Below are 24,600 nucleotides of genomic sequence, written 5' to 3' on the forward strand. Positions count from 1 at the left end.
ACATTGTATCTATTCTTTTCCGAGTCAAAGAATTCACTTCCTGACTTGCGTCAGGGAGTGAATTACAAAACCGCTTGGAAAAAACGCTTAGAAAAACCACTGAGCACAAATACAAATCGCCCACCCAAGCGCCGGGAATCAGAAAAAAAAGACGCCTCAAAAACAGCCCAACGCGGACGGACACACAAACGGAACACAATGTGAACAAGGCCTTTGCAATGTAAATTTAATGTTTTATTGTCTCTGTTCAATTGCAGTGTCTAAAGCTCCATATACACGCTCAACAGCGGTCTTTTATGCAACACAATTATCAAACAACTTTTGTTGTGAAACAAGATGAAACAACCAGAAAAAGTTGCTTGCTTTTGTTCAAACAACTGATACAACTAATAAGAAGTCAATCCAACTTCACAACAGAAGTTGTTTGATAATTGTGCTGCATAAAAGACCGCTGTTAAACATGTGTATGGGGCTTGAGGCCCCTTGCACACAGCAAGTGGTTCCGATTCAGATTCCGCTTTTTAATCAGTTTTTACATCCAATTCAGATTCCGATTTGCAGTTTGCTCCCTGCACACTGCAAATCGGAATCTGAATCGGATGTAAAAACTGATTAAAAAGCGGAATCTGAATCTGAATCGCTTGCTGTGTGCAAGAGGCCTGAAGCATCCCAGAACGAAAATTCATGAACTATTGACCTTTTTATCTATACCTTGTAATCAGAAGCCCCGTTATCTGATTAGGAAAGTGTTTTATAGCTGTAATTTGTTATCAGTGAGGGACAGCTATAGCCAGACTGGAGAAAACTCGAAAGTCAGATGTATAGCTGGATTTTAACTCTTTCAGGCAGGGAAAAAAAGGAGCCCAGCATAGGTGTCTGTGTGCTTGCCACTGTACATACACATGTCTATCCCATCATGTCACATGTCATCTTGGGCACACATTAACCTGCATTTTTAGAGAGAACTTATAGAGACCCAAGTAATTATCTTGATTAAGTGATGGATTTGTAAGGCTCTGATTTACTGGTGATAATAATTTGTTTCTTCAATTTTAAGGGTAGGCAAAATCAGGACATGAAAGCAGCAAATCACAGCCTTACAAGTCTATCACCTGATTACACTTATCACATGCTTATCCATGAGTTCTGCTACGCAAGAGCAAATGTACTAATAACCAATCCAATTATGTGCTTTTCAGCTTTCACATTACAGGCTGGAAAACAAAGCGTCACCCTTGGTCACAGTGGACTGTATTCTAGGCTTCTGTTGCTCCATTCTCTATAAATCACTCTGCTGTCTAGACGGCATCCAAGAAAATAATTATGCTTTGGATTTATCCTATTGCAGCACATCTGACTCTGCTAGGCCTACTGGCTAGTTAGGAGACTGAAATACTGCTCTGTAATCTTTGCTCATTTTTCTGCTGCCCTCAGTGAAGGCTGTCACAGAAACATCCAGTTGGCAATAAAACAAATCATGTTGTTCTACACAGATAAACACAATTTAGTGCTAATTCCCATAGATGACCATTTGTTTTGCAAGCTTATTTATGTAATGTGCTTACATAAGGTATTCCAAAAAGACTGAATTCGAGCATTCCTGGTATAGCCCATTTAATATCATTCCAGTTGGCAGCATTATCTCCAAGCCAGTGTCCTGAGTATTTGCCGGCTCCAGCAAAAGTAGATCGAGAAAAAATGATGCTTCTTTTTTCCTTGAAAACGGCTTTGATGGCTCTGGAATTGAAAACCCATTAGAACAATGTAGTTTCCTGCAACTGTTTGCCTAATAACATTTAAGCTATAATGATGCCTTAGTTTCAATAAAAGCTCTGCAAGAGATACGAGAACAGCAGAAATCTTAGCGATTTATTATGCATGTGCAAGTCAACATCCAAGACCTAACATGGTTTATAAATGATAATAGTACTTACTATATGCATAATTCATACTGCATACATACCCCGGCTAATGAAATATTTTTAAAGACAAAAATGTTAATAAATGTTTCAATATGGAGTGGATGGTATTTGTAGAACCTGACATGCAACCCCTCAAAATGTTTCCACTGCACAATTTATTATCATTTCAAGTGCATGTGTAGTTTCATAAACTTTTTCCATCTTTGCTCCCCCTTTTCTTCCCCCAGAGAAAAAAAAAATGCAGCCCAAATACACCTTTTTTTTGGCTGATATCCAAATTATGTGATCTCAGCAGATTTCAGAAAAACTTCTGTTTGAGAGGATACAAGGGTTGCCAACCTAATTTCTAATTTCTCATGGAAAAAGGCCCAAAAATTCTGGGCACCCACACTATTGAACAGACAGGGGGTGGAGTCACTTTTATAGTGTGTTGTGGGTGAGGCTAAACTGTGGGTGTGGTCACTTTTTCACAAAAGCTAAATTATTGGCTGCTGCTGCATGCTATTTCATACATACGTGGTATTTTCAAGTAGCAACCTCTGTGAGCAGTTTGCGTATGAAGCATGTTACTTTTATTTGAACTCTGTGAAAAGCTTCTTGTGTGTAGAGATGGCCCAAACTGTTTGCTGGTGGACAGTATTCTGTGAACTTCCGCTGTTTGCATTTGCAGCGAATAGCAAACATTTGGCGTGTTTGATTCGCCCCTATACATCATAATTGACCTAAATTTTGACCCCTCACAGTCAGCAGACACATGGCAGCCAATCAGCTACCACCCCCTCTGGACTCCTCACCCCACTATCAAAAAGCAGTTGCGGTGGCCATATTGGATTCATTCTCTACTGTCTGCTGACTGTTAGTAAGAGCAGGGTCAGAAAGGTAGGGAAAGCATTAGCTAGACCTGTGTTCTTGTTCCTCATTTGCTGTGAAAGCACCTTAAACAGCCATTTTGAGGGCTAGCACATCAGTCTCCTTTGTTTTTTTTTTGTTTTTTTTGTGTGTGACACTCCTCAGCCCACGGACACCCAGAACTGTATACACACTACTGCTGTTGCTACATTAAGTTGCATGCACAGTACCACTCCAATGCATTATTATTTCACTGTATTCTTATAGTACTATTGCATTTCTTGTGTGTGACACTCCACAGCCCACTGTCACGCAGAGCTGTGCATAATGTGATTTCTGCCCTTTGGGGATTAAAACCGAACTTTGCGTCAACTCCGTAATTTTGGGTGGGATTGTGGCATGGTTCCCCCTCCGACATGCCATAGTCCAGGTGTAAGACCCCTTGAAACAACTTGTCCATCACTTTTGTTGCCAGAAACAGTCTTGTAGGTTTTAAAATTCTCCTGCTCATTGAAGTCTATGGTGGTTTGCCAAGTTCACGAACATTCGCGGAAGTTCGCTTTCACCATTTGCGAATGGAAAATTTGATGTTCGCGACATCTCTACTTGTGTGAAGTGACACATGGGCATGCATGAGGACTGCATATGGTCAGATCTTAAGCACAGCATTTAAATTCTTAAAAAACATACTAGCAAGCAAGTCTAGCAAGCATCGCAGAGGGAGAAGTTGTGGTTTAAAGGTGCTGTGGCCACAATAAACACATATGGGCACTAGAGGTTCTGGACTGAACCGAGGTCTCTTTAAAAGAACGGAAACCCACAGAGAAAGTACAGACAGCCCATTTGTTATTATTATTATTTAGTATTTGCAGTGTATATAGCGCCAACTTCTTCCGCAGCGCTGTACAGAGTATGTATCGTGTAATGTATGTGTCATAGTCTAGGGACATTTTTTAGGGAAAGCCAATTAACTTATCTGTATGTTTTGGGTATGTGGGAAGAAAGCAGAGTACCTGGAGGAAACCCACACAGGGCGTGGAGAACATACACACTCCTTGCAGATGTTGACCTGGCTGGGATTCGAACCGGGGACTCAGCGTTGCAAGGTGAGAGCACTAACCACTGCCCACGGTGCCTTGTTTTGTACAGACTGCCAGTCTAAAGACAGGTTGGCTGGCATCCCTGGAGGGTCCTTATTTTTCTCTAGTACTCCATAATTCCTTGACCTCACTTATTCCTGTTGCTTTTTATGCAGTTATATTCAGTACGGTAATTATAAAAATGCATTCAAGAAACAGGGTTGATTGAGTAGTGTTGGCATAGAGCACTAGCAGACTCTGCAGTATCATTTTTAGCACATGCATCCTAGTATAAATTAAGTATAGTTACTATTTTCCCAAAAAGTAGCATCAATGTAGCTACATGTGGCTGGTGGGAGCTTGTTGCATGTGGTTGTATACAGGGCCGCCATCAGAAATTTTTGGGCCCCTCACACATCATCAGGCCTGCCCCCCCCCCCCCTCCCTGGGCCCACCCACTGGTTGTTGTGCCCACCCACTAGCCACCCCACCCAAGTGTCAGCGGCGAAAAATGTGCATGGCTCCGACGCTGAAGAAAGCGGCATGCACAGCGTGATGCGGCAAAAAGTGGGCATGACCATGACATGTTGTGGGTGGAGCCAAATACTAGCAAAATACAGGTAGTCCCCGGGTAACAAATGAGAAAGGGACTTGCAGGTCCATTCTTATCCTTTATCCATTCTGTTTTGTTCCCCTCTTTTCTTCCTGTGCCTCTTTTGTCCCCCTCTGTCTCACCTCAGTTTGTGCCTCTTTTGGGTCCCTCTGTGTGACCTCATGTTCCCGTCTCATCTCTTTTCTCCCTGTGCCTCTTTTGTCCACCTGGGTTCCCCTGTGCTTCTTTTATCCCCCTGTGCTACCTCTTGTACCCTTCTGCCTCAGCTCGTCCCCCTGCCCTAGCCAGGTATAGGTGCCCCTATAGTTCTGGAACTCGGTGTGCTGGTTAGTGAGCCACAGGCCAGCACATGCGGCCTTTGCATCGCGATGGCTGCCCTGGTTGTATTTGTTATGGAAATGCTTTGAAACTGACCAAAACAAATTAAAAACAGATATTTGTCAAAAAATGCACACATTTCTGTAAGACATCCAGAACAGTACTCTTACTAGAAAAATGACTACTATTAAAATGAAGATATCACACTTATACTAAGAGGTGAATGTAGAGGGTATTTTTGGTCTGACAGTTTCATTCAGTGGATTGTCAATGAATATCTATGCAGAAATGACAGGCTAATAGATTAGCCAGATTAAAAAAGAAAAAAAAAGAATATTGTAAGGCTACTTTCACACTGGTGTGTTGCGGTGTGTCGCATAAGACTATATAATCGCATTGCTAATGTGATGTAATTATATTTTTTTCACATCAGTGCATTAAAAGTGTGGTATGATGGAATCCTTTGACATAATACAGTGTTACTGCATAATGTTTGCATTGACTGTTGCAGTGAAGCATACTTTCTATGTACTGTACTCTTCACTGTATAATTGTCTTTATTGGAATATATATAACTTTTTTAAGTAAGATCTATACTGTCCTAAGTTGTATATTGTTTTTAGGAAATAAAGTAGGAAAATGAGTAGAAAACTGCCTTGACAGTTCATGTTTAGAGTCTGTTGGAGCATTGACAGTGGAGTATTGATTTTGGGACTAACTTATATTGTTTATAAATGGTATAGAGGTTAAGGTGAATATTTATCTCTGTGTTAGTAGATGGCTTTGTAGTGGAAGATGTCCCTAGTTTACAAGGTGACCCAGGCAAACTAAATGACAGGAGAATTACATAAAAAATGAGGTTCAGTGTAAATATGTGTGAATGTTATGCATTTGAGGGTCAAGAACACACATACAGATCCCGGTAACAGAGGCCGGTTGCAGGAAAAAAGGGCGCCGGCTGAGGGTGGGCGAAAAGGGCGCCGCCATAGACTTTAAATTACCGTTAATACAGCGAAAAAATCAGAAAAGTGGGTGACGCAATAAATATCATTAACAACATTAGAGCATTAAAGTTTTTGAAGTATGCTATCGTTTTAGAAGCTTGCAACATTATAGTTTTTATCATATTATTTTGTTATTATTTTGTTACCCAGGCAGCGGTTACTTTTAGACAACACCGGGGGGGGGGGGTTAGGGTTAGACACCACCGGTGGGGGGGGGGGGGTGGTTAGGGGTAGGCACCACCAGGGGAGTGGATAGTTTTAGGCACCACCTGGGGAGGGTTCTGTGTGAGAGTAGGGTTGGGTTAATCTGTATTGTTGAATTACTTAACGATTTAAATGTTAATATATTTTCGTTATTATTTCCCATCTGTTTTTACAATGGTATTTATTGTTAACCAAGTTTGACAACGATGTTTATCGTTATTAGATTTCATTATCCACCAGCGCCATTTTGTTATCCAGCTGGGTCCTTTTTTCACGGGAACCCTTTTTTCATGCACGCCAGAGCCCTATACTGACAGATGCCCTTAGTGACAGATTCCGATATGGACAAAGCCACTAGAGATGTCGCGAACCTCCGATTTTCAGTTCGCGAACCCTGTTCGCGAACCTTCGCGAAAGGTTCGGTTCGCGTAAAAGTTCGCGAACCGCAATAGACTTCAATGGGGATGCGAACTTTGAAAAATAGAAAAAATTATGCTGGCCACAAAAGTGATGGAAAAGATGTTTCAAGGGGTCTAACACCTGGAGGGGGGCATGGCAGAGTGGGATATATGGCCAAAGTCCCGGGGAAAAATCTGGATGTGACGCAAAGCAGCGTTTTAAGGGCACACATCACATTAAGTGCTAAATTGCAGGCCTAAAGTGCTTTCAAACATCTTGCATCTGTATACATCAATCAGGGAGTGTAATTAGAGTTCTGCTTCACACTGACACACCAAACTCAATGTGTAACGCACCGCAAACAGCTGTTTGCGTAGTGACGGCCGTGCTGGACTGATGCGCAACATGGCCAGAGTGCAGGCCGTGGCAGTTTTCCAGCCCATATGGTCGCCGGGCTGTGGTAGCTCAATGATAGAACAACAGTGACTGTCCAGCTGATCAAATTTGGTCTGTCCACAATGAACCTTATTATCTTCTTGTATGTAGGTAGGCATAGGTAGGAGTCCCAGTATAGGTAGGTAGGCATAGGTAGGTGCCTCCGTAGTTAGCTAGGCATAGGTAGGAGACCCAGTATAGGTAGGTAGGTCCCTCACTAGTTAGCTAGGCATAGGTAGGAGACCCAGTATAGGTAGGTAGGCATAGGTAGGAGTCCCAGTATAGGTAGGTAGGCATAGGTAGGAGTCCCAGTATAGGTAGGTAGGCATAGGTAGGTGCCTCAGTAGTTAGCTAGGCATAGGCAGGAGACCCAGTATAGGTAGGTAGGCATAGGTAGGAGACCCAGTATAGGTAGGTAGGCATATATAGGTGCCTCAGTAGTTAGCTAGGCATAGGTAGGAGACCCAGTATAGGTAGGTAGGCATAGGTAGGAGACCCAGTATAGGTAGGTAGGCATAGGTAGGTGTCCCAGTAGTTAGCTAGGCATAGGTAGGAGTCCCAGTATAGGTAGGTAGGCATAGGTAGGTGTCCCAACAATCAGCCAGGAGCAAGCCAAGAGCCTAACTAATCTTTCCCTAGGAGAAAAAATCTGCAGCAGCTCTCCCTAGTCTGTCTATTTGCAGCAGGCACACGAGTGAGTGTCATGGCCAGCGAGCCTGCCTTATATAAGGGGGGGTGGGGCTCCAGGGCTTAGTGTAGCCTGAATGGCTACAATGTGCCTGCTGACTTTGATGCAGAGGGTCAAAGTTGACCCTCATAGTGCATTATGGGGGTGAATCGAACTTCCGCAAAAGTTCGCTTGTTGCAGGCGAACGCGAACCCCCAAAATTCGCCTGGAACCGTTTGCAGGCGAACCGTTCGCTACATCTCTAAAAGCCACTAACAGAGACCTTCTGTAACACAGATCCTCTAGATCTTTTGTGTTCCTGCACCAACAACCAGCTTCTTGCTATAACCAACCGCTGATGCCTCTGCCTGTCTCCTCAACCTCTCCTACCCTGTCCAACATCCATCTCTTTGCATCCTCACAGTTAGCTAGTTGGTGGGGGTGGAGGGCAAAGAAAACAGACAGCAGTAGCAGTGACTGCAGCAAGAAGATGGGAGTAGAACCTCATCCACATAACAGTGGGATCCTGATTTCTGCCCAAAATAGTTGATCAGCACCACCTCTGCCAATAATTTAGTGCTTGTACAGGTGCCCTACAAAGTCACTTAAAGTTCTCTGAAGGACACTAAGGCATGAGGTAGTAAAATAAAAAAACAATGTCGTTTTTTTTCTGTATGAGCCTATTTGTCATCCAGTTGGCTTTTTGCAGAGTTTTCCATGTGTGCATGACTGGGTGGCACATTTTCTCAGGTGAGACAGGTAAATTGTAAGGGCCGGTTCACACTGGCACTTATCTGGTAAATGGGTCCGTAAAAACAGATCCAATTTCCGTTTGAATGGATCTATTTCTGTTTCATTCTCATTCAGTTGGTTCAGTTCTGTTTTCCCACATCCCCCCAGACCCCCATCACCAAAGTAGATTTTGCTGGCTAGATCAGTCCATTTTTAGCCAGTGTGTTTAATAGGATCTGTTTCTCATTTCCTCCAATGCAGGGCTTCAGCCTCCATTTCCATTTCGCTGTCTGGAAAAATTGCTGCAGCAACAAACTTGCGGTCCATTCAGCGGAGCGTGCGGACTTGATCCGTTAGAGCGGACCAATGTGAATGGATCCCTAGGTTAAAACTGGATTCATTCGCATCCGTTACAATCCATTCAGTTACTATCCACGACCAGACCATTTTTTATTGCCAGTTTGATCCCGGCCAAAGTCATACGGTGCCCATGAATTGGGGCGCTGCCGTAGGCTGTAATGTAAATTACAGCTATAGCATCGATCACTGAGTAATTTTGGTGCTGGCAATAGCCAAAACACGAATAATGAGGGGAAAGAAATATAATTTGGGTGCAAGCAAATTATGTGGGGACTAATAAATTAGGTAGTTAGTAGAGGAATAGTCTAAAATAAAAGGAGAGCAGGGCGAGCTATCTTTTGGCGTCACCCTGCGCCCAAACTTCGCTGCGCCATTTTTTGATCAATGTGTTCTCAGGCAAAGCAAAGGTTTTAATTACGGAACACTTTTGAGCAGAGACTGTGAAGCGCTATAAAACATACACTATCAAACCAATCTTAATTGAATAAATACGTAACTACGGCTTACTCTTCAGTAGATAGAACCATTGCATATCCGTATAAATTGTGCACGTCATAATGGTTACCCCAGGCTTGTTTTGCATCCATGCAGAGTGTTTTGGAATACATCAGTCTGTCCAGAATCGCTTGATGGGAAAGACAAAAACATGCCTTGTAAACCAAAAACTCTGATCATTTTAAACGTTTATCTAATTCCCACAAAAATGTGTTTTCTTACAAGACTGAGTTACAGATGTGCTAATTTCTTGATACAGAGCCATGCAGCTTTCTCAGGGCCTGTTTAATGAACACCATAGTTCATGGTGATCAATAAGTCAAGCTGCAGACAAACCCTGCCATTAACCTTTACAGCCACTATTAAAAATATTTTGGAAACACTTTTGCCATGACATGGCAATTAGCATTCAGTTTATATTTTGCTTAGTAGGCTTAAAATACATATTAATTAAAGTATGCAAAGAAAGCATACTAAGATCAGTTTAGATAACTGGTTGATGTAACTGTGTTTTTATTGTGCTGAACACTACTGAATAGTGAGCAATACAGCTTTGTAAGAGCAAGATAAAGCAGTAAAGCACTAGATATTTGCTCTGCCATATAATATACTGAGTATTAGCAATACAAGTCTGAATAATGATTTTCTTTTTTGTTTGTGTGACAATTGTCTACAGAGCTTACTGTTCATTTATTGCCTTGTAAAATGCTAATGAACATATACTGGCCTGGATTGAAACAAGTTAATGACTTAAGGACCCTTGCTCCTTATAACACAAGGAGCACATTTAGGTTGCATCTGACCGTGGCTGTAAAAGGTTGTATTGCTGATGTACACTAAAGCTTGGACACTCTGATTTCTTACACTTACAGTATATACCACTTGTTAGAGCTAAACATTCAGTGCTGAAGCTTAAAGGATAGGTGTGCTTAAAGGACAACTGAAGCAGCAAGAGGAATATGGGGACTGCCATATTTATTTCATTTTAAACAATACCAGTTGCCTTGCAGCTCTGCTGATCTATTTAGCTGCAGTAGTGTCTGAATAACACCAGAAACAAGCATGTGGCTAATCTTGTCAGATCTGACAATAATGTCAGAAACACCTGATCTGCTACATGCTTGTTCAGAGTCTATGGCTAAAAGGATTAGAGGCAGAGGATCAGCAGGGCAGCCAGGCAACTGGTATTGCTTAAAAGGAAATGAATATGTCAGCCTCCATATCACTCTCAATGCAGTTGTCCTTTAAATACAGTTTATTCCAAAAACTACATTTAAAAGTGGCGCCCTTTAAACTGGGTGCAAGGAAATCCAGTAGTGGAATATAAGCAAATACACCGATATTCTACTATAACTCATTGAAGAAAGCTGAAAAAGTCGGATATATGAGACATTGAGTGCCCAGCACCCAAATTAGGAAGGGAGCAATCAACTACTATTGACCATCCTGTGTGACCACATGTTTGTATTTTATGTGTTTTTTTTATGCATTTATTTGTTTTAACAGAACAATTGTGTTTCCAATTTTCAGTTGATTCATGAGAAGAGAGTAATCAGAATATGTTAATCACATAGCAACATGCTTGACATTTCCATTACATTGATGGTGCTTTTGTAATCAAAGAATTGTTAGCCAAAAGCATGCGTTCTGGAAATCACATCAGAACGCGTGTAGTGGAAAAGGACCCTAACCATTTCTACTGATGATCTTATCATTCAGCATACATACAGACTTCAAATTTTGATTGACCAATGATTGGCCAGTTTTAACACAATCCTGTAATATGAGAGCTTTTCATAGTATTTAAAAGCCGCAGGCCCTCATACTACATAGAAGTGGTAAAATTGGTAATTTGCAGCCCATCAAAATTGGATGTGTGTATGCACCCCTGCACGTTAGTCTCTGTTGCAAGTAATACTTTATTAATATTTCAACTAGTTATTAATTGTAATTATTAAATGCATTATACCAGGTGTGTATGGAGGATAGTTCAAATTGTTGCTTTCACAGCCTTTTGATGATCCTTGCACAAAGTTGGAGACTTCATTCATGTCCTTTAAAAAAAATAAAAAAAATAAGAGCAGATCAAAACTATAAAAGCATATTAATATCATTTTTTTCAGCAAACAGCCTAGTAAAGCTACATAGAAATGAGAAACATTAAAGTGAACCTCCAAACTATAAATCTACTCAGCAGCACTGGAAAGGCTTGGTGTTTCTTTAACAGTTTCATAGCATCAGAACTTTGTTTTTTTTTACCCAAGCCTCATTTTTAGCTGCACAGAAGAAAACTGCCTGGCATTTTTCCCCTGATGCTGTGCAAAGCATGATGGGGTTTCTGATGTTGTTGTTCTCGTTCTGCTGTTTTGGTGCAATTTAAAAAAAAATTGAGATTTGAAGGCTAGTGTGCGCAGCTGAAAGGGGTGATCAGGACACAGGACAGTTGGAACTGTGTCTTATGCTCCCTGTCACCTCCTTCAACCAAAAAGATGGCTGCCCCCACGAAAAAGATGGCTACCCCCATGAAATCACAAACATTTGCCTGTTCTTTTAAAGAGAAACTCCAACCAAGAATTTAACTTTATCCCAATCAGTAGCTGATACCCCCTTTTACATGAGAAATCTATTGCTTTTCACAAACAGACCATCAGGGGGCGCTGTATGACTGACTTTGTGCTGAAACCCCTCCCACAAGAAGCTCTGAGGACTGAGGTACTTTTGGCAGTTTCCCACAATATAACAAGGTTCACAGACAGGAAATAGCTGTTTACAGCTGTCTCCAACTGCCAAAACAGCTAGAAGCAGCTACATAACCTGCCCACAGTAAAAATGTCACCATGTAATAAATGTCAGAATGTAAATCGGGGAGAGGAAAGATTTTACAATGAGCAAACACTGACTCAATCATTTATACATAATTACTGTAAAAATGAAGCACTTTTTTATTACATTATTTTCACTGGAGTTCCTCTTTAAAACAAGGTGGGTAAGAGATTATATTACCTATCTATTTTAATAAACATAACTAATGTAACTTAATGACAGTATGTTTGTTTAGGTTGAAGTTCCCCTTTAATACAGTGGTTAAAATAGATCTACATATTTTACTAATGAAAATGCTATACTGTAGTTTATTGTAAAATAAGCCATTTTGTATCTTAATATCATAAAAAACTGTTTTTTTTTTCCACTTTAGCAGCCAGTGGTGCTAATTATGGAAAAAATATAAAAACAGAGCTTCCTGTAACCATGGCAGCAGTCTGTGTGTGTCTGGAACATCCCCAAATTCTAATATCGCTGCCTGTATTATTGACTCAGTAAGCAGTAAGTACTGTAAACTGTTAGCATCTTCAACTATGTTTCTTAGGTGCATTCAATGCAATACAATGAGCAGCAGTGAAGGATCTGTTTATTCCATCCCCTGACCTAGTGGTCAACATAGCCAAACGCGTTGGGCAAAAGCAGGCTTTAGCTGCTCATATGATTTAGAGAAAAAAAGAAAGGGGCAGAAAGCAACTCGAAATGAAGAGATGCCACATCACACCACCAATAATTTTTATGAGTCAAACCATGCAAGCTGTATCTGATGCATGAATTCTGACTATAGACTTCTGTACTGAGAGCTGCCAGAATTACTTTTAAACGTCCCATGGTTTATTTGTATTGCATATGTTAAAAACAGAAATGTGGCCAAGGCAATACAGCTGTTTTGATCGTACACCTAGTTTTTCACCCAGTTTTATGTCAACAACAACTACAGGGTTTTCTTATGCTAAAAAACTTTTGTTGTCAATCAACTGTGAGGTTTTCATTTCGTGACTTATGATGTTGAAGGTTGCTTATGGCCTATTGCAGCTCTGCACACTGTTGTTTTTCTTGTCTCTTCTTTTATGTTTCTATTTATTGTATCTTATATGGCAAAAGAAGTGTTTATTGTTTCAAGCGATTATATTGTATAATCTACTTGAATGTTCTTTTAAGCAAAATGGATGGACTCTAATGCGTTGTCTGATGGGAGTGATATGTTACTTATTTGAGCAGGGCCGGATTTACATCACAGGAGCCTATAGGCACAGATGTCCTGTCATCCTGTCATCCTAGATCTTGCCTCCATGCACCTACAAACCTCCCTCCCCCGCCAAACTGTGGAATGCTAGGACCTGGGTGAGTAACTTCTCATTTACGCTCTCATCGGCATAGGTAAGGTAGGAGGGGGCACTCAGGGAGGGGAGTGAGCCGCCTTTCCATCATCAGGCGCCTGTAGGCACATGCCCACAGTGCCATATAGTAAACCCGGCCCTGCACTTGAGTATGCTGTCTATGCGTTATGTGATTCTGCCAATAAAAAAAGTTATGCAAAAAATGTAGGATGAGGCCTACGTTTCACATTATTTTTACTTTACTTGTTAAAAATTGCATATGCCTGTCTGCAGTGCTCATAGAAAATTAAACATGTTGGAATCTATAGCTGAACACAATCTGTACAACAGCAGGACATGGATAATGGTTTCACATGGTGGAGAAACTTACATTTAGCACAGCTAGGTCACAGTTAAGCAAAGCAGCATTGTTAAGGAAAGGCAGCACACTCACGCCCAAAATATTCATTCTGAAGTGCCTGGGGCAGTTCCACTTCTAAATATAGCCTTCAGGGCAGTATCTCCTCTAAATATAGCTCCCATCAGTAACCCATGTGCAGTATAACTGCTATGTTCATTTTCAACCAAAATGTCTTATTTAAAGAGCATATTCAGTTTAATTGAGTACCAGGTTGTTACTTAACTTAGATGCTGTCAAAATCACTTTATATAGTAAGTCAACTGCTATATCTTGTTTCATTGTAATTGGCAAGCAGCTGATTTGCAGTCCAGTATATGACAATAGCAATATGTATGTTTGTAGGTATCCCCTCCATCACATCATGCTAACAACACATAGCACTGAAAACTTGAATTGCATTATGGGAATGGAGCCTTTTTAGCCTGTTTTATCATCTGGTGCTTGGCTAAAGGAGGCTTGAAATAATAAGTTAGTTGTAAGTAAAGGTCTTTCGCAGAAAAAGATAAGGAATCACGGTGCATATTTTTTCCTAGCAGAAAACTTTAAAAGAAGACCTTTATGGCAATTGCAATGCACATCCCTCTGTGAAATCTCTGTGTACCTCCACATGGCTTTAGTTACCTCTAGCAGCCAATCTTATGCCTTGGCTTCCAGACATTGACCTCAATTCACTATGATCATGCTGGTAATAATAAGGCAAGAGGAAACTTACCACCAGACGTCGATCGGTATGTTCAGTGTTACTTCACTAAAGAAGCTTTCTTTATTAACCACTTGAGGACCACAGTGTTAAACCCCCCCTAAAGACCAGGCCGTTTTTTACAAAAAGGGCCACTGCAGCTTTCAGGCCTCGCTGCAGGGCCGCACAACACAGCACACTACTGATCCCCCCCCCCTTTTTTCTCCCCACCAACAGAGTTCTCTGTTGGTGGGGTCTGATTGCTCCCTCAATGTTTGCTTTTTTTTATATATATATTTTTGTTATTTATATTTTTTATTATTTTTATAGTGGACCGTCCCTTCCCCCCACCAGCCTATCACTGTGATCGGCTGTTATAGGCTTCAGCCTATGACAGTGAATCACCCCTGAGCCAATGGAGGGGACAGCCGTGTCACACGGCTGTCCCCAGTACAGCGCTGCTTTAGATCGCAGCACTGTACAGGTTAAATAGACGGCGGTTTCACCATCTAACAGTCTCCTAGTGGCGATCATCACTGGGAGACTGATTGGGGAGCTCTGCTCCGTCATTCATGCAGAGATGCATGCGCATCAGCGCGCGCGTTCTCCTGCAATACCTGCCCCAAGGGCCTTACGCCAATCGGTGTTAGGAGGTCCTGGGGCTGCCGCTGCGGCCACACCCATCGGAGTGACACGGTCGGCAGGCAGTTAAGGTATAGAGATATTTTCACAGTGAGAGAGTTATTTTATCGCTTCAGTCCTTAAAGGGACACTATCAATTAACGTATTTTTTTAACCTGAGTTTGAGAGAGTTCCTGAAGTGCTGGTAAATAATGATGTATACATTTAATTTGCTTATCTCCTTTGTTTATTGTAACAAATTCCTTTCACTCTGAACTGAAGGCAGTCTGCTCATTTCTGACAGAAGAGTAAGGGCCCGTTTCCACTACAGCGAATCTGCATGCGTTTTCTGCATGCAGATTCACAGAAGCAATAGAAGTGGATGGGCCTGTTTCTACTTGTCCGGTATTCTGTGTGGTTTGTTGTGCAGAAAAAATCTGCACGGCAGACCCATCAGAATTTGCACACCGCACATGATTTGTCGGCCAATGTAATTAATAGGAAAACCGCAAGCGTTTTAGTCTTGCGGTTTTCCATGTGTTTTTGCGTACATTTTTTTCATGTAAAAACCCATGTCGATGCTTAAACAAAATGCTTAAAAATCACATGGCACAAACCGCGAGCGAATCCGCATTAAAATCCGCATACAAACACGAACAAATCCGCAACCGCATGTAGATTTGTTGACGCGTTTTCCCGACAGAATCACAATGCAGTAGTGGAAACGGTACTTAATAATGAGGGGAGGGGTGTTCCCTCACAGTGTATCAATTAACTCTTTGTGTAACTCTGTGTGTGAGGGAAAGCTCTCAGAAGCTGCATGTTCCTGAGCTGTCTGCAAGAGAGCAGAGAAAATTTAACTTTTTTAAACATATAATTGTCTGTGAAACTCCAGCTTTTTATTTATTTTTTTGCTTTCAGGGAAAAATACTCTGTAGTCTGATATGCAAAAAACAACACTGGCTGTGCATTGAAGCAGACCCTCCTTTGCGAATGGTTTGTCCCAATAGAGCTAAATTCTATACACAATGAATTAAAGCGTTTGCCTCTGATATTTAGCATGAAAAGTAGGAAAATGTTTACACAGCTACTTAGACATTATTTGCACATTGTCATTTTAGAACACTTGAGTATTGATAGTATTCCTTTAAGTTATCTCCTCTGTAGTTATTTTCACACGCAGATAATAAACAGCCTGTCTTTAACTTTAGAATTCAGTAGTTATTACACTTCACAACTGAGGGGTTTTACCCCTGAAACACCAGAGCAATTTTCACCTTTCAGCGCTCCTTCCATTCATTCGTCTATAACTTTATCATTACTTATCACAATGAAATGAACTATATCTTGTTTTTTCGCCACCAATTAGGCTTTCTTTAGGTGGGACATTATGCCAAAAATTATTTTATTCTAAATGTGTTTTAATGGGAAAATAGGAACAAATGTGGGGAAAAAATCATTATTTTTCAGTTTTTGGCCATTATAGTTTTTAAATAATGCATGCTACTGTAATTAAAACCCATGAAATGTATTTGCCCATGTATCCCGGTTATAAAACTATTTAAATTATGTCCCTATCACAATGTTTGGCGCCAATATTTCATTTGGAAATAAAAGGTGCATTTTTTTCATTTTTGCGTCCATCCCTAATTACAAGCCCATAGTTTATAAAGGAACAGTGTTATACTCTTTTGACATAAATATTTAAAAAGTTCAGTCCCTAAGGTAACTATTTATGTATTTTTTTTATTGTCATTTGTTTTATTACAAAAAAACTAATAATTGGGGAGTGTGGGAGGTAATGGGTTAATTTATAGTATAAAACTAATGTATTTGTATATGAAAAATGCTTTAGGGTGTTTAGGGTGTAGTTTTACTATTTGGCCACAAGATGGCCACAGTAACTTTTTGCTCATGCAAGCTGTAAGCGTCAGAAGGACGCTTACAGGAAGAGCAATGAGGCTGGAAAACTTTTTTTTTCACAATGATTGCGCTGCTTCTCATTGATCTCCGGGCGAGCGGCCGGCGGTGTGCACGAGTGCGGGATCGCGCGCTCAATCGGGAGCGCAGACAGCGGCGGTAGCGGCGGGAGGTGCGCATATCTCTGTCTCTGGTGTTGACAGGGTGGAAAAAGGGGCGGAGATATCTGCACCTGTGGGGGTAACGTGGTTAAGGATTGAAATGTTAACTTTAGAGATCTCACCTTAAAGGGAACCTTAACCACCTGAGCGGTCTGGACGAGCTGAGCTCGTCCAACACCGCCGGAGGTCGCCGCTCAGGCCCTGCTGGGCCGATTTTAATCAAATAAAAAGCAGCACACGCAGCCGGCACTTTGCCAGCCGCGTGTGCTGCCTGATCGCCGCCGCTCTGCGGCGATTCGCCGCGAGCAGCGGCGAAAGAGGGCCCCCCTAGCCGCCTGAGCCCTGCGCAGCCGGAACAAAAAGTTCCGGCCAGCGCTAAGGGCTGGATCGGAGGCGGCTGACGTCAGGACGTCGGCTGACATCGATGACGTCACTCCGCTCGTCGCTATGGCGACGATATAAGCAAAACAAGGAAGGCCGCTCATTGCGGCCTTCCTTGTTTATTCTGGGCGCCGGAGGCGATCGGAAGATCGCCTCCGGAGCGCCCTCTAGTGGGCTTTCATGCAGCCAACTTTCAGTTGGCTGCATGAAATAGTTTTTTTTTTATTTGAAAAAAACCCTCCCGCAGCCACCCTGGCGATTTAATCAGAACGCCAGGGTGGTTAACTGAGTGGGATATGGATGTTTTCTTTTAAACAATACCAGTTCCCAGGCAGTCCTGCTGATCTCTTTGGCTGCAGCAGTGGCTGAATCACACACCTGAAACAAGCATGCATCTAATCCAGACTGACTTCAGTCAGAGCAACTGATCTGCATGCTTGTTGAGGGGCTTTTTGCTAAAAGTATTAGAGACACAGGATCAGCAGGAGAGTCAGGTAACTAGTGGTATTATTTTAAAAGGAAAATCCATATCCTTCTCAGTTTAGGTTCCCTTTAACTTATAGACAGAAGAGTAAACTTTAGGTTTGCCTAAGGTAAAATGTTTCCTGAATACTACATGCCTTATCAACCATGGTGATATCTCTATAAATAGCTCAGAAATATTATTACAGACAGGAGATAAGCTTAGTGAATTGAGGCCATTCTCTGTCATGTGACTTTGATGCTACATGCAGAGAATGTCTACCTGCAGTCAGTGGAAGGAACACCTTGCTTAGCTAACAAACTCTGCAGAAGAACCTGTTAAATTTCAAAGAGGTGAGGAACACTGCTACTGCTAAGGGCCTTTTAACGCTAAAGGTTCACAACTTCCAACTCTGTTTCTGTCCAACTATCTACCAAACTTGTCTGTTAAGCCCCATACAACTTTTGTTGTGAAACAAGTTGAAACAACTGAAAAAAGTATTTTGCTATTGTTCAAACAGCTGATAAGCCTGATAAGAAGTCAATCCAATACTTTTTTAGTTGTTTCAACGTGTTTCACAACAAAAGCTGTTTGACAATTGTGCTGCATAAAAGACTGCTGTTGAGCGTGTGAATGGGGATAAACAGACAAGTTTGGCAGATAGTTGGTCAGATAGTTGGTAGGTGTGTATGAACTTTAAGGCACACTACTGTAGTGCATACACTGAAATGTAGGAAAATCCTACTGAAGACAATAGAAAGTGAAGAAACACAATGGGAGAAACTGGAAAACTGGAACACACCACTGGGGCATTAACATTTTTGAAACACACTGCTGAGGACACAGCAAAGGTTATGAGTGCACTACAAAGCTGTAAATATAAAAAAAAAACAAAAATCACGATCAGCTGAAAAACCATTTACATTCAATGTAGCAAGACCCCAATTATAAAAAAAACAGAAAAAAATGCCATTAAGGATAGCTGTGTCACACTGCAAGGCAATACTACCAGAGTTTCAACTTCCAAAGGGACAAACAAGACAATTGCCCCTGGGCTCCCGAGTGCTGCCCCCTGCCTTCCAGAATCGACCGATACATCCTAGCTGGGATTGGTGGAATGGCATTACTATGTCTTGATCTCCAGGGTATGGAAACAAATCTGACTCAGTAGGCAGGCATTTATTGCTCGCCCTTTGGAGAACTACAACACACTTGGAAAAAGCTCCAAACTGGGACGATTGCACATACTGTAGAGCCTAATGGGATGTTGAAACACAATCCTAGGACAACTAGAACATTTGCACACAATGCCGGAGCAGACCATATTTGAAAATGTCCCATCTGAGTAGATTTATCAAAAATTACTTTTAAATATTCCACATTTGAATACCCAAAATGAAAAATGGTAATACATTTTATTGTACTTACAATCCATATGCCATCATAATTCACTTGCTTGTAAAACTCCAAACACTCGTCGATCCACCACTGTGTGCAGGCATCATTAGTATAGTCAGGATATACTGTTACTCCAGGCCAAACCTATCAGAGAGAAATAAGATTGTGTTATGTTCCGTGCAATGTACCATAATGTTTACAATTACTATGTTGTTTTGTGTTTTAAAGCTTTATAGTAAAAGTCATTAAAAGCTAAGCTAATGCATGTTCTTCTTTTCTACTTCACCTTTTTTTAACACTTTCTTTTATTTTATTTATTTATTTATTTTTACTTGAGACTATTTCTTCATTTCTTCTAACTTAGAAACCATATTAATACTTAAAATTGATAAGTATACTGTTTTCCCACTGTGCAAATATTCACCCACCAAGGAAATTAAATTTAACCAATCAAACTCTCTGTCTGCTGGTAAATCAGCTAGTTGCCGCCAGCTAGCTTATTGGCAGTTCTAGGCTTTGAATCTTGATACACTCAGGGGTCCATGGAATTTGAATTTTATGAAAATTATTTGTTCTTTATTAATATCGCAAAATCTGAACTAGTTATTGTGATATATGAATTAGGCTCGGTTCACTTTTGCTTTCCGTGGCTCCATTTTTTGGCCCGGACCAAAACCGGACCCATGGATACCAATGTTAAAAATAGCATCCGTCTTCACACACTTCAAAAACTGATCCGTGGGCGATCTGTGGGATCCGTTTTGAAAAAGTTGATGGAGAGTCTGGACTTGTTGGGACTTTATGGACCACGAATACACGGATGGGTAGGGCAAGGCAATACAGAAACGGATCTCCCTCTACACAGGATATTTTGCACACAGAAAACGGATGGAGATCCCAATTGCCTACTGCCTGCTCCTCCCCTCAATGTCACCCCCATAGATGTCCACAGGTAGCCAAAAGGGGAGGAGCCATGAAGGGGGCAGCAGGCACAGCGGCGGGGAGGGGTGTCACCCCCTCTTCCTCACCTGGGTCCCCACTCCCCTTCCAGCTATGTGCGCTATAGTAATCGGTGAGCGGGAAATCAATTACCTTTCTTCCTCTGCTCGCCGTGTGACTTCCTGCAATGCCGCTTACTAGAGGGCGGCATTGCAGGAAGTTACGCGGTGAGCAGAGGAGAAGGTTATTGCTTCCCCGATCGCTGATTGCCGATACTACAGCGCACATAGCTGGAGGGGGAGCAGGGATGGGGGGGACCCAGGTGAGGGAGGGGGGGCCAACCCCCCCTCCCTGCCATTGCCCCCGCTGCCCCCCTTACTAAATGCTGTAACCCCTCTGTAATGCTTGAACTGTAAAGAAGTCTTCCAGACACCAATCTAGATTTTGTAAGAATATTTGTATTGAATTATAAAGAATAAAAGTTCAGTGACAAAGCACATTAATAAACTTCCTTTTTCAGCAAAGATAAATAACACCTTACTAAGCACTTTTCCACATTACTCAGTCTCAGTCCATGCTTTAGTTCAACTAAGTGCTCTATTTCTGCATGCATCTTTAAATAGTAAGAACTAAGCAGATATATTCATTTTTATTCACTCTAACTCAGAAGTCATCTTCCATGCTCAATGCTTGTAGGAACAAAGGCTCTGTTTTCCTGTTGGCCAATCAAGAGTTGTAATCCACAAGGAAATATAGCAACCTACTCATCCTGTGTAAGCAGTCTTTCTTTTGCAGAGAAACAGTTCCAATGCTCCAAGGTTCATCTGGGTAAGTGTGATTCAAACCTACAATCTTTAGTTCCTGGTATTGAATGAGTATTTGATAGAAACTTTCAATTTTCTCCATAGGACCCCATCCAAGTTACTGCAGATTATCATACAGGTAGACTCCTACTTAAATTCATTGAACTGCTTTAAATAAAATCTATAATAAACTTCTTTTTCTTTCAGGAACTCAGAACATCACCTCCACAGGTAAGTATATTTTTCTTTATATGAACAAATACAATTCAGAGAAATGACTGCAGGAAGGTTCTCATAACTTGTACTCCTGAGGCCTCTTGGCAGCAGTTTGATTCACTTCACAGATAGAAAGTCTTTGGATTCTTTACACAGCCTATAACTCTAGAGAATACCTGAACGCTTGGCTTGAGCTAGGAGAAGTTCATACATTAATACAATTAGCCTTCTTTACATTCATTTTTCCACAATGTAGCTTCTGTGACAAGTTTATCTTTTCCTCTCCTGTAGGCACTGTTGTTATAGATTCTGTCTCACTGTATACAGGAAATCATCTCTCCAGCTTTACTATCTTCTCTCATATCTTCCTGCCTTCTACTCTGAATACTTCTTAACCTCCCTGGCGGTACAATAAATCCGCCAGGGGGCAGCGCAGCACTTTAAAAAAATTTTTTTTAAAGCATGTAGCTAGCCTAGCGCTAGCTACATGCTTCCCCCCTCCCTCCGCTATCCCTCCCACCCCTCCGATCGCCGCCGGCGCTTTTACCCTGCAGGGAATCCCGTTCTGAACCGGATTCCCTGTATGGGCTTCCCCGTCGCCATGGCGACGAGCGCCATGACGTCACCGACGTCATCAACGTTGTGACGTCAGCGGCCATTCCGATCCACCCCTCAGCGCTGCCTGGCACTGATTGGCCAGGCAGCGAAAGGGGTCTGGGATGGGGGGGCGGCGCGGATAGCGGCGAATTGGCGGGTAGCGGTGGCGATCATCATGCACACACAGCTAGCAAAGTGCTAGCTGCGTGTAGCAAAAAAAAAATTATGTAAATCGGCCCAGCAGGGCCTGAGTGGCACACTCCGGTGGCTTACCCCGTGTCCAGCACGGGGTTACCGCTAAGGAGGTTAATCAGCTGATTACTCTTCCTGCCTCTCTCTCTCTGCACAGTCTTCAGGTTCACTGTACATCTCTGCTGCGCTCTTAAAGAGAAACTCCAACCTAGAATTGAACTTTATCCCAATCAGTAGCTGATGCCCCCTTTTACATGAGAAATATAATGATTTTCACAAACAGACCATCAGGGGGCGCTGTATGACGGATTTTGTGCTGAAACCCCTCCCACAAGAAGCTCTGAATACCGCGGTACTCTGGGCAAACTGCCACAATGTAACAATGTTCACAGACAGGAAATAGCTGTTTACAGCTGTCTGTAACAGCCAGAACAGCTAGAAAGAGCTACATAACCTGCCCACAGTAACAATGTCACCATGTAATACATGTCAGAATGTGAATCTGGGAGAGGAAAGATTTTACAATGAGCAAACACTGACTAAATCATTTATACATAATTATGGTAAAAATGAAGCACTTTTTTTTACTACATTATTTTCACTGGAGTTCCTCTTTAATCACTGCAGCCAGCTTGGCATATCATATGTAGAACAGAGGCGCCAGCAGGATAAAAGTCAATAACATTTTTAAAAATTGTTTGGAGGAAGTGGTGGGCTTGCCTCCCAAAAGCAGACACGAGATCCTGTCTTCATATAAATCAATACATTTCTTATACGGTACCCCAAAAACAGTGCAATGCGTTTTGCAGGCCCAGCCCGCTTCATCAGGCAATAAAAGTGGGGACAAAACAGAATTTCGTCAATAGCAGGTGTAGTGCCTCAGTCAGAGCATGCTCAGAAAAAAAAAACTGCTGAGTAAGATGCAGGCTCTCTGTGTCCACCCCCTGGAGGTGGGTACTCTTCCTCTTTCAGCTCTAGGTTCCGCCTCTTCTGCAGCTGGTGGCCATTTTGGATCCTGGCTTACCCAAATTCTGCAGCCCTGTGATTCAGTAACCTGTGCTAGCAGCATCTGACAGGCTCCGCTTTCTTTTAAACTTCTGGCAGGACTACACTGCTGCTCCCTCCAGCTCGGCGGCTCCTGCACTCATGGACAGAGCTGGGGGCACATTTTTAAAAATGCAAACAGACCTGGAAATGTATGCTGCAAAAGGGCAGCACGGATCTGTTTGCGTTTCAGTTTTTGAACAGTGGAGCCCGGACCACGGATTTTGTTCTGCCACCGTACGTAGTGTGGACTGAGCCATATAGCATAAGGGTTTGTGGAACAAAACAGACAGCACAAAATGTAACACATACTTGTAATTATTTTATAAGTCAGTAATTGACCCATCAATTACAGTATATGTTCTGTGGCAAGGTAAGGGGTTCTGTATGTTTGGCTACTAGAAAATGAGCGTGTAAAAACATAAGCTGGTAGCACTTTTTAAATATGCAAAATAGTTGGTACTCTCATTCTCTGTCTTAATTTATTCTGCAATATTTCCATAAATCTAAAATTTCTAGACATTTCTGTGCCTCTTTATCAAGGAACACATTTAGGAATATAAACATTGCCCAGCAAGCTCATGACAAACCTAGATATCTGTAAGGAGCTGAAAGGGATCAAAAAATGTTATGTAAAACAGAATTTTGCCTTCTTAAAACAAAAGGTATTTGCGAATATTCCAGGTTGGAGTGAGCTCTGAGGTGTCCCATGGTGCATCACTGCTGAATATGCAATTCATTCTTTTGTTGTCCCCGATAGCTAAACACACCTCCAGAACCAGAAAATTGGCCTATCGGGGACAACAAAAGGATGCTTTGCATATTCAGCAGAGGTGCACTGTGGGACGCTTTATAGACTCATTCCAACTTGAATAAACATAAACACCTTCTGTTTTAAAGGGTCCCTGAGCAGTGGGCTAAAATGAAAATATGGACTTACCTGGGGCTTCCTCAAGCCACCCCCTGCAACCCGCGAGGTCCCCCAGCATCTTCTTCCTGCCTTCTGTGGTCCAGCGGGTAGCTCCAGTGACTTCAGCTGCAGTTGTGCCTGTGTGCTTTCAGTGCGTCATCACACCGGTCGCCAATCGCCATAAGGATTCATATGGATTCACTCTTTAGACAACCACGCATGTGCAGGACCCTTAATGCGACCTTTGTTATGACGCGCTGGTAGCACATATAAAGCTAGTCCCTGCTGCCTGACACCAGTGTGTGAATATCAGCCAGCTCATACCTGTGCACCTCTCCCGCCCTACTTTGCGTGTGTGTGTGTGGTCCTCAGCTTTATTGCAGCCTGTGTCACTGTCACTGATAGTCGCTAAATGTATGGCTAAAGCTGGCCATACACTGGGCCGATTCCCTGCCGATCGACAGCAGATTCTATCACTGGGATCGAATCTGCTGTCAAATCGTTAACGCTAAATTTCTATCTATTTCGTCCCGAAATAGATCTATCCCGTCGATCGCTCCGTGCGGGAGATTACCGTCAATTGCCCGTGGGTAGCGGCGTTCGAGTGCTTGACGACCGACGCAATACAGCTGCAATACA

The 24,600-nt window shown here is 42.1% G+C and overlaps 1 protein-coding gene across 1 annotated transcript in view; it reads right to left on the minus strand.

Moving 5' to 3' along the window:
• The window catches only part of SI (sucrase-isomaltase), a 328,081-nt gene that overhangs the window by 183,097 nt on the left and 120,384 nt on the right, over positions 1–24,600 (minus strand). The window contains exons 14-17 of the mRNA XM_068280942.1: positions 19,291–19,404; positions 11,047–11,131; positions 9,090–9,207; positions 1,566–1,737 (exon numbers count right to left, since the gene is read on the minus strand). Of these exons, the coding sequence (XP_068137043.1) occupies positions 1,566–1,737; positions 9,090–9,207; positions 11,047–11,131; positions 19,291–19,404 (489 nt within the window). The remainder of the gene's footprint in view (positions 1–1,565; positions 1,738–9,089; positions 9,208–11,046; positions 11,132–19,290; positions 19,405–24,600) is intronic.

The sequence above is a fragment of the Hyperolius riggenbachi genome, chromosome 4 (genome assembly GCF_040937935.1).
Source record: "Hyperolius riggenbachi isolate aHypRig1 chromosome 4, aHypRig1.pri, whole genome shotgun sequence".
Lineage (NCBI taxonomy): Eukaryota > Metazoa > Chordata > Amphibia > Anura > Hyperoliidae > Hyperolius > Hyperolius riggenbachi.